Raw genomic sequence first — 11,085 nt, forward strand, 5'->3', positions numbered from 1 at the left:
AAAGCAGAAAGGTTTTCTGTAACTACGTGGACGAGTACACAAAATTAATTACACACAATTTTTTTTTATTTACTAACACAAGAAAACGAAGAAGAAAAAAAAGACGCTAAATAGTTCTTGTGTCAAGACCAGTCTTTATATCTCGCGTAACAGCTATCAGATTACATGTGCATAATTTCATTTACAGCGCCAGACTAAAACACAAACGCGTGTCCTGAAGTAGTTACACTCGACATACTACTTTGATTTGCGTAAATTTTTTCTGTATTTCTTCTTTCTTTTCTGTCGCATAATGAAATTTGATAATTTGCGGCAGTTTTTTTTTTAAATAATCAAATTAAAAACCAAAAACCAAATTGCTTTGGTTTATATACTAGTGCGCGTGTGCGTGCGTGTAGATTGTATGTGTATGTGTGTGTACTTTATTATCCAGTATCCAACAATATATATATATATATATACTACTTTTTTATTGTTGTTTTTTGTTGTTTGTTGTTTTTTGTTGCTTGGTTAATTGTTAGCTGTTTGGTGGTTGATAGTTGTATTTTATATTTTATATTTTTCATCGGAAAACATCGGTATTATGGAAGCTTGAATTGTCCCTGAGAGCGTCGTTGTGAGATTTATATTCCATAATCGTGTCCTGAGGCAGTCCAAGTGTCTTCTTAATCGTGTCCCTAAATTAACCCAGCCACAGTCATATAATATTTTATGTATTTGTTAGCTTATTAACTTTACGAAAAATTTCATGTAGCTCTATACATCTATTTATCCTACTCTTCCTCATTCCTTTTTTTTTTTACCTAATCTTCAGGTTTATCCTTCCATTTGAAGATGTCTTGTTCCACACAGACACAATATCGTTTGAGCCACGAATTGACAAGACTGCACCGCATATCTCATCATTTACGTCAAACTGGTCACCAATGATTGCAAGTACCTTTTAAAGCCCCAATTGAATCAGTAACATTTCTCTTTTCTCAAATATATATACAACTTCTCTCCTTTTCTTCTTCTCTCTCTTCCTTCATCCTAATAATCTTGTTTACTACATAGCATTACGCCTTACCAAAGATTCCCAGTAGCGACTTGCTAACCCCTTTTTTAATCTTACAATCCATTTTCCTCCATTAACATTAACTTCATCCTATAAAACAAAAAGACATCTTAATATTCCAAAACTTGAAGACATTGGACCTCTGTTGCGCACACACACTACACCAAGTATATATGCATTGCATATACACCACACACATCCATATGTACATATGTACATATGTATATACGTATACCACGAATATTACCTCCCATACGGGTCGAACTCCATGCTTGAAAAGATGATAGTCACTAATGTTTGGTAAATCACTTGGACGGCGCAAATGGCTGTATACAGCCCAAAAGTCTTCAATCTATTCATACAGTATAGACCATTAACACATTTAATCACCAAGTATCCAAGCCCAAGAAAAGAAAGGAAAATATACATATATGTTATGTGGATGACTTACAGATGAGAAAGATGCGATGCGCTTCATGCTTTCCTCATAATTTGTGATCTTTTCTCTTGGATTTCGGTGCATAAACCAAAATACCCAGGTGTAATGAAGAGGATGGGTTTGTGTCCCGGATGCCTTTTGTCCTTGTGATGTAAGCTCGAGATGATTATTGTTTGCCCACATGCTGGTGCCGGGCGCAAGCACAGTTGAATCGTTGTGAATTGTTGTTTGGGAGCTCGATCGCTGTGTAGGAGGGAATGAATGCTGGCCGATGTTCGTCGGTACGATTGAACTGTTCATTATGTGCCTAGGATGACCAAAGAAAAAAGAAAATAACAAGAGAAAGAAAGAGATCAGATTTGGACAAAGAGTCAGAATATACTAATTATTTTTCAAGCCAACATGTATTAAAGCCAGCAAAGAAAAAAGCCGAGAAAAAGGGTAGGTTGTAATGGAATGCATTTCTATTGTGCTGTTGAATACATACGCGAGATTTGGAATGGTGTAGAAGTTTAGTGTGTGTGTGTTTGTGTGTGTAGGTAGACAATAGCCTTGATTTTAAATGTGTATATGTCTGTAGGTGTCTGTAGGTGTATATATGAGTGTAGATGTAGGTGTAGGTACAGTTACAGGTGTGTGGAGTGTGGAGTGTGGAGTGTATAAGTTTAAGTGCGTATTGTAATAAGTAACTTGTTTGCTCTTTGGGGGTTTTTTTTTGACTTTTTTTCTTTGATGCTCACATCCAAAGAAAAAAAGTCAATTTGATCTCCGGGGGCGTGAGGTCACAAAAAAACAACAACAATTGCCGACTCTTCAGCAAAGTGTATTGAAATCAATGGGTATGGTTGTGACTTTTGATTGTAATAGAATAGAGTAAGGTAAGAGAGTCAAGTTGAATACAGCTGTAGACATATACACACACACATACAAAAAATAGTTTTTTTTCTCTTATATATATATTTTATTATTATTATTACCTCTCTATATATAATATTCTCTACCTATTTGCATAAAATATATATGCACAAATGTAAATATTCTGTATCAAAACCATTACAGCTCCTTGGATACAACAAATATATTAATGGATATAGTTCTCAATATTAGCCAGACTGTCAAGAGTGTAAAAGAAGAGAGGAATGAAATAAAATAAAATAAAGAGCGCAAGAGAGAGAGAGAGAGAGAGAGAGAGAGAGAAATAATTCCAGCTCTGTGGAACCGCGTGGGTGCTTTTGGACACCAGTATTACAAACTGTTAAGATCCCAAGATAATGTATATATATTGCTTGTATATGTGTATGGCAAATACGTTTAGTAAAGATTATCTTCATATAAATATGTTAATATTATTCATATAAATATGTTAATATTATTCATATAACTATTTAAGCTAATAATTAATGGCAGGTAATATACGTAGTTGAATTAATTCATAGATATTTATATGAGCATGTAAACCAGGTCTTGCACTGTAAATACATTTAAGCATAATAATATAATACTATAATGGCAATCATTAACCAATAACTTGGTATTTTAAGCAAAACTTTTGTGATTTTATTATTATATTTATAAGAATTCTGCTTAAAAGGATCTATAATTATACATGCAGATCCTTAATGGTATTACTAACATTTAGACTAGATAACAAAATAAATGACTATGATGTAACCACCGAAAGCTGTGATCTACCATTGTTAAATACAGATATGTTGAAATTCTGCGCATGATTTTAAGAATGAGCCTTGTTGTTTAAATGTTATGCAGAATTGTAATGGAGGAATGATAGCTAAAAGTCATGACTAGTGGCTAGTGACGAACGAGTAGACAGAAGTGCATTATATTGTGCAGCTTAAACACGTTTCATTCAAGCCTACAAGTTTATTTAAAATAACCTTAATACTAATACTAATAATAAAGTAGTTATGCTTTGGTATTTAACAAGACTTTTTTTATACATGTATATTTACAGTAAAAAAATAAATAACAACATATTTTTAAAGTGCTGTAACCACTCACAGATACCTAGAAAGAGAGAAAACGGATATATATATAAATATTTTCTAGGAAAGTTGGAAAAAGTCCTTGGGTTTTAATCGTACAATATCAGCTATTGTGTGTGAAATTGACACCAAACTTATTAAGTATAAACACACACATAAGTACAAACAAGTACAAACAAATACAAAACTCCTTGTGTTTGATGTCAAGATATTCATCTCAGAAACAGAATACCTTTTCTTCTTCTTCCTCTTCTTCCTTCTTACAACAAATAGGATCCTGTCCCCAACTACCATTTAAGGTATTGCTGTGTACGCATTTATTTATTTTTTGTGTAAAGAGTACAGAATGTCCAGGTAACACTATGATAAATACCTGCCTTTCTAATGGATTGTAGCGAATACTTGTCACCCCAGCTTTTATTTATATGAATGTGTGTATGTAATTCTCATAAGAAAGCCTTTACAAAATATCAATTACAGCCTATATAAATTTCAAGTCATGGCGCGCCGTCAATTTCTTCTCTCTCTATATATATTTACGCCACCAAATACATAGACATATGTATATATGTATATTTCTTTATTTGAATTAGGAGTATCAGATCTTGGATAAAAGATAAATAAAAAATCATGATCAAATTTCCTAATCAACTGTATCAGAATGTGTCTATGATCCGTGTTATTCCATCTAAAGAATTAATTGTGTACCTTCTTATGAAAACACAGGCAGCCCATTTTCTTTTTTCTTTATTTGAGCAAAATAGAATAGTTGTGCTATACCCATACCCATACCCATGCCCATGCCCATGCCAATACAGATATACATATATACACATAGTAACTTATTGCAAAGCATATTGAGCTATCTAGATACAAAAGATACCTTTTTAGCATCACACACCTTTCATAAGCAGGTGGTGTCATTTTACTTGGTCTGTTTCCTAATATCAACATTACTATTACTATTAATTATTGGTAGTATTATTATTTTTGGCGGTTTTCTCTCTTTCTTACTGATCAGAATAAATGAATTAGTATTACTGCCATTTATGTTATAGGCGTACAAGTTCTTAATTGTAAACAAGTCCTTTTTTCTTTTTTATTATTATTATTATTATTATTATTATTATTATTATTCTCACAATGTTCTAATATTCCAATGTCTAGACGTTCACGATATCCAAAAAAAAAGTAAAATAAATCATACTCTCTTGCTTTCAGTATCTTTTATTTTGTGTGTGTGTGCGTGTGTAAACCTCTCGGACTAATTCTTAAATTATGCGCTACAATCAAGATAAAAGAAAAGCATAAAGTTATGGGTCCTATAAAACAACATGTAATTATTCCAAAATGAAAAAAAAAGAAAAAAAAACCCCAATTTTTACAAGAAATTCAAAATTCCGTGAATAGTTGCTATATCTCAAGTTAACGGCGAGAAAAAAAATCGACAAAAAAAAGACAAGACAAAGCAAATAGTTTCTTTTTTTCGGTCGTATAGCTTTGCCCTTTTTTCATCATTAGAAAAACAACAAGGCTTAATAAATTTTTATATGTAAAATAAACATTTTTTTTATTATTATTTCATTTTATTTATGTATGTGTGTGAGTGCACTTTTTTGGTTGAGAATGTATTTTAATAATATATAATTTTTTGGTTGGATGAAGCAAATGCATTAGAATGAAGTTTTTTTTATGCTAGGTAATGATGATTGTATATGTAAGTGTGTGTGAAAGTGCGAGTGAGAAAAATTAAAGAGTTGTTTTTAAAAGAAAAATGAAAACATAATAAAGCAAATGAAAACAATGAAAACAATAAAAACAAAACAGAATATAAAGGAAGAAAGAAGAAAACAAGTCGCGACTTATAAATATATACATAGAGTTGAAATGGCTAATATCAATATAAGAAAGAGAAAGAAGAATATGTGTTGCATGCAGTTGTAGCAGGACATAATAAAGAGCGTTTGAATGAGTGAGCAGAATAAAATGAGTGATAGGGTAAACGGTTAATGAGTGAAATGATGAGTGAAATGGGTAAATGAGTGAGTAAATGAGTAAATGAGTGAATGTGTTCACAGGGTAAAAGATGTGGGCAATAGGAGAGGAATAAATATAGAAATTAATAAACTAATAAATAGATAGAGATAATAAAGATGTGAGAGAGCAGTTTATAGGGTGCTGGGGGCATAGATAATATTGGCATTAGATGACCATGTAGGGATGTAGTCTCCCCAAAATGAAGTTGGTGCGTAGGAGTAGGAAGGAAGGGGAGAATAGTATGGCGATTCGCTGCAGGATGGTACATAGAGGGGATGCTTAGAGTAGAGATCTTCGTTTGAGGAGAATACGGGATAAGAGAGTTCGATTGGTGTGGTCCAGCTATCAATTAATTCGGCCTGTGCTTTTGGCTGCGAGGGAGAAAGCTGGGGGCAATCGTATGCACATGGAGGAGGGGTTGCGAGATATAGTTTTTGGTCGATCTCTTGCTCACAGATAGTTGGTTCACATTGCTGTACCTCGATTGGTTTAATATTAATTACTTGCTGCTGCTTTTGTTGCTTTTGTTGTTTTTGTTGTTCCTGTTGTTGTTCTGCTCTGACTTCCAAAAGACGTTTCTCAAGCTTGACAAGTTGTCTTTCGAGGTGAATTACTTGGAGACCGACATCATCATAAGCAGCCAAAAGTTCCTTTTCCATGGCACCAAGGCGTGTTTCGGTCTTGTTTTTCTCGATTTCAGGCTTGCATGTAGAATAGGCATTTCTGAGACTGTCGAACATGACATTGACATTAGCAAGGGAGTCGTAAGTAAAATTAAGTTCAGACTCCAGGCGCTCGATTTCACTGGCGGTGTTTTTGATTGGCTGAGATGAACGGGGGAGTTTTTGAGTGGACAGGGACTGCTTCCGGGTTTTCGGACTCGAGACAGGGGAGAATGAGAGTCCAGTCGAGGACGATCCACTGGAGGAAAAGGATGAGACCGAGACAGATGAGGTTGTGCGTTTGTGAACGCGTCCACGTTTGATAGACTTTGAAGCCTTCTTGGTTGTGTTTGAGTGGGAGAAGTTAGAGATATCGAAAGTCATGGTAGGATTTGTAGTGCAACAAAGAAGGAAGCAGAGCTGAATGGGGGATCTTGGAAATTTTTTCGTTAACGTGGCATATATATATGCTTTTTTCATTTGAGGGTACACAAGGTTTGTACCTAAAAAAAGATGCAAAAAAAAGAAGAAAAAAAAATTAAGTGTCTATGCATATTGATGATATCAGCAGCCAAGGGCGTACAAATGCCTAATAAAGCTACTCCGCGTATTGCCCAAAACTTTTTTTTTTTTCAAGGTTTCCCTGATTTCAGGGTGTACAACACGTTTCGTCAGTGGCCTACCAGTTTTGTGGTCCAAGAATACATACATACATATATAAATATATACATATATACATATATACATATATACATATATGCATGAATCAAATAGATATATATATATATATAGATAGATAGATATGCACACAAAGAGATATACCATACAATACAATACATAATGTATATAAATATATTATATTAGAGACACAGATTAGAGATATACTTTCTGTATCTGTGAAACTACCCAAAAAATACTTGTTGTACCTTTGAAAAAAAATCACTTCAATTTTTTAATTATTTATTAAATTATTGAACCTCTATTTTATCTTATAACCAATGAGAATTACTAGAACAAAATAAAAGATAATCGGGTATCGGGTATCGGGCAACGGCTAGTTGTAACCGGTGTATATAAATATAATAGTCTAATTATTGTTCCTTAATCGTTGTCCGATGACATTGTATACCGCCCGTGCGTCCCTAGCAACGGACTGTTTTTATATATATATAAATAAATATTTCTGTTGTTTTGTTGTTGTTGTTGTTGTTGTTGTTGTTGCTATTGATTTTAATTTTTATGATTATATTTTGTATTCAATGACACAGGAACCTATTTTTACTTCAAACAAAAAAAATAAACCTTGTTTTCCACGTTTAGATGTCTTTTTGAGCGAATTTTCATGTACGTGTGCATCATAGCACCCGACGATTCTATTGGTGCGTCGGCTCTTTACCAGTATGGTATTGGACTTGTCCTACTACCAAAATAATTTATCCACTTTTTTTTTTATATGTGTATTTTATATGTATTTTATATATCTGTATGCCTCATCTCTATTGATTTCTCTCTTCTATATATTTCATCAGTGTAATAAAAAGGGATCATCCTGTGGAGTGGGACAGCGTCCTACCAAACACCTATGTCAGTATAATGTCCATCTACAAATTATTTACCAAAAATAACAAGTTTATTTTTAAACATGATTTGCTGTAACAAATCAATCATCACAAAACCCAAAGACAATACAACCAACTACTTGGATGAGAGCGGTAATTTATAAATATATATTTTATTTCTTTATTGATTTCTTGATTTCTTGGTTTTATTGATTTATTTTTACATTGCAAATAATAGTTAAAAAAAGAAATCAAAAAGATATAAAAGCTCCCTTATTTCCCTTTTTCTTTCTCTTTCTTCCTTTCTTCCTTTCTTCGTTTTCTTCACTCACTCACTCATCCACCCATTCACTTCCTCACTTATATTCTTTTTGTTCCTCTTGTTCTTTATATTCACTTCCATGTATTTTATATACATCTTTTATATTTCGATCTGCTTCTCAGAAACCTTTACTTTACCTATCTTATCTTTGATCAAAACCATGATCAGACCTTTCGACACTCGGGCAAGAAACAACCAGATATATATATATATATATTAATATAAATAATATGATTAGATCTCTTGATAACTTTGTCTTAAACAAAAATATATGAAAATATACACGTTCAAATACGTGCATATCTACAGAGAGAAAGAAGTAAGAAAAAATTACAGTAAGAGCACCGCAAACGCACACATACACGCACACACATACGTACATCAGTATATTTGTTCTTATTCACTTGTATTCTTTGTACCACATTTCCATGGAAACGCCTATTATTGTACAATGATGTCAGGATCTCCATTCTCGGAACCGCCTACAAAAGGAAATTAGTGTAACCATATTACATCACCACACTTAAGTCTCTTTCAAAAAAAGAAACAAATAATTCCAAGCAACGCGCTCATTCGTCAATGCTTATTTTTATCTTAAACCATTCTTTTTCGTTAAAGGTTTTTTTTTTTTGAATTTTGGCATTTCATCATGAACGCGCTTTGTGCACACAAACGTACAAGTACACAAACACACAAGTACACAGGAGCACAGGAGTACAGAAACACAAGCACAAGCACACAAGTACAAACATACAAATATACCACCACATCTACAACTACAGAGATATCTACACCTGCACTCTCCCCTGCCCCTACATCTGCACCTGTACATGAGCGCACGCGACAAACATATAAACATACACGCACACATATAAATATACATATACATACAGAAGAATATAATTCGAAAGAATGCAGTCCATCGGCCTATTCACGTTCGCATCTACATTCTCATTCGCATTCGCATTCACACTCGCATTCGTATTTACAAATCAGATACACAGATAGACAGACAAACAGATGGATAAGGAAAGAGAAGGAGAGAGAGAGAAAGAGAGGGAGATCGGAGGGTCAGTGTGATAGCTCTAAAATAATAGTTTTCTCCTTCCCCTTGCACAAACAAGTAAGGGGTAGAAAGCGCCATTCATTCTAGAATGTACACCTATCCATATTTTGAATGAATCGGCACAACTCCTTTTGGACCCTTGTACGATCGAGATGGCCACGTTGCGGACAAAACGTGGGACATGCGATGCACAAGCAAAACGTGGGACTTTAGATCGCACAAGAAAAAAAATAAGAATAAGAATAAGAATCCAAAAAGAAAGTGGGAGGTTAATTTTAATCTACAAAAAAAAAACGGCACCCCTTTCTTTTTGTTACAAAATCCTAGTCACACACAAAGAGGGAAAAATGGTTTTAACTTGTTACGCAAAAAACGCATAATTTTTGGAATCCCTTTTACGCACAAATGGAAAAACTTGCGATATTCACCAACAAATTTTTATGTGCCTGTATTTGTGATTAGTCCATTCATTGATTATTTCAAATCCCACAATCCACACAATCCGTACAACCAACACTACAGCTACCGTCGCCAGCACCACCTCCGCCACTATCATCACAGCTAACAATATAAATGACTAAACAATAATAAGCTGTACTTCACAACCTTGTTCAATATCTTTTCTCTCTCTCTCTCTTTACTTTTACTTCAATTAAAGGCTAAAAGATTATGGTTCTTGCTACACAACTAACACGTATCTTGGGTATCAGACACCCAATAATTCAGGGTATTTATTTATTCATTTATTTATTTAATGTGTAATCAATTCTCATTTCATTTGTATTACAAGGTGGTATGAAAGATGTAGGTACTGCGGAACTTGCCTCGGCCGTGTCAAATGCAGGCGCCCTCGGTGTCCTCACTGGCCTCACCCAGCCCACACCCGAAGCACTCAGAAATGAAATCAGACGCTGCAGGACCATGACCTCAAAACCATTTGGTGTCAACCTCACCTTCCTTCCAACAATCATACCACCACCGTACCGCGAATACGCAAAGGTTATCATTGAAGAACGAGTTCCAATCGTAGAGACTGCAGGAAACAACCGTGAGTTTCTCACTAGAATCACTAAAAATCCACTAGCACCGAAAACAAAATCATCATCATCATTATCATCATCATCTTCATCAATCTACCAAAGCCTGATTCTTAAAAAAAGAAAAGAAAAAGAAAGAATTTAAGCTTGACTTTCTTTCTTTCTTTCTTTCTTTTTTAGCTGGTGAGTATATTGATATGTTTAAGCAGGCTGGTGTGACTACGATACACAAGTGTGTTGCCATTCGTCATGCTCTGTCAGCCGAACGAATGGGAGTAGATGTGGTGTCAATTGACGGGTTCGAGTGTGCTGGACATCCCGGCGAAGATGACATTGCTGGCCTGGTGCTACTTGCCCGTGCTGCAGAGACACTAAAGATTCCGTTTGTTGCATCTGGAGGAATCGGAAATGGTGCTGGATTAGCAGCCGCACTGGCCTTAGGTGCAGAGGGAATCAATATGGGTACACGGTTTTTGTGCACTGCCGAGGCACCTGTGCACCAGGCTGTCAAGGAGGCAATTGTGCGAGGAGATGAATGCTCGACCGCTCTGGTCTATCGTCCGTTCCGCAACACGGCGCGCATCTACAAAAATTCAGTCGCAGTCCAAGTCAACGCTCTAGAACGCAAGCCAAATGCCTCATTCCAGGACATTCAGCCTCTTGTAGCCGGCTCAAGAGGGCGCAAGGTATTTGAGACTGGAGATATCGATGCTGGAGTGTGGACTGCAGGACAAGTCCTGGGTCTTATTCACGATATCCCAACATGCCAAGTGCTTGTTGACAGAACTGTAAAAGAAGCACAAGATATCATTCAAAAAAGACTTGCCAAGATGTGCACAGTCTAGTTTTCAAAAACAAAGCTAAACCAAAAATAAATAAACAGTGTTTTCTATTCTCATCAAT

At 34.9% G+C, this 11,085-nt stretch overlaps 4 protein-coding genes across 4 annotated transcripts; 2 read left to right on the top strand and 2 right to left on the bottom strand.

The window, feature by feature from the left end:
• Positions 1–562: 562 nt before the first annotated feature.
• PHYBLDRAFT_105717 (hypothetical protein) lies at positions 563–1,679 on the bottom strand (the record flags this gene model as incomplete). The annotated part of the gene is made up of 5 exons (XM_018427917.1): positions 563–677; positions 804–940; positions 1,070–1,147; positions 1,305–1,409; positions 1,509–1,679. 5 exons carry the CDS (start codon positions 1,677–1,679, stop codon positions 563–565), a joined length of 606 nt encoding a protein of 201 aa, XP_018298042.1.
• A 3,988-nt stretch (positions 1,680–5,667) lies between these two features.
• PHYBLDRAFT_140013 (hypothetical protein) lies at positions 5,668–6,582 on the bottom strand (the record flags this gene model as incomplete). The annotated part of the gene is made up of 1 exon (XM_018430318.1): positions 5,668–6,582. One exon carries the CDS (start codon positions 6,580–6,582, stop codon positions 5,668–5,670), a length of 915 nt encoding a protein of 304 aa, XP_018298043.1.
• Positions 6,583–8,728: 2,146 nt separating this feature from the next.
• PHYBLDRAFT_59048 (hypothetical protein) lies at positions 8,729–9,107 on the top strand (the record flags this gene model as incomplete). The annotated part of the gene is made up of 2 exons (XM_018440425.1): positions 8,729–8,905; positions 8,973–9,107. The coding sequence occupies 2 exons, from the start codon at positions 8,729–8,731 to the stop codon at positions 9,105–9,107; spliced, it is 312 nt and encodes a 103-aa protein (XP_018298044.1).
• A 707-nt stretch (positions 9,108–9,814) lies between these two features.
• Positions 9,815–11,027, top strand: PHYBLDRAFT_106646 (hypothetical protein; the record flags this gene model as incomplete). Its single annotated transcript, XM_018427955.1, has 3 exons — positions 9,815–9,872; positions 9,936–10,193; positions 10,363–11,027. The coding sequence occupies 3 exons, from the start codon at positions 9,815–9,817 to the stop codon at positions 11,025–11,027; spliced, it is 981 nt and encodes a 326-aa protein (XP_018298045.1).
• Between the last annotated feature and the right edge of the window lie 58 nt (positions 11,028–11,085).

The sequence above is a fragment of the Phycomyces blakesleeanus genome (genome assembly GCF_001638985.1).
Source record: "Phycomyces blakesleeanus NRRL 1555(-) unplaced genomic scaffold PHYBLscaffold_2, whole genome shotgun sequence".
NCBI lineage: Eukaryota > Fungi > Mucoromycota > Mucoromycetes > Mucorales > Phycomycetaceae > Phycomyces > Phycomyces blakesleeanus.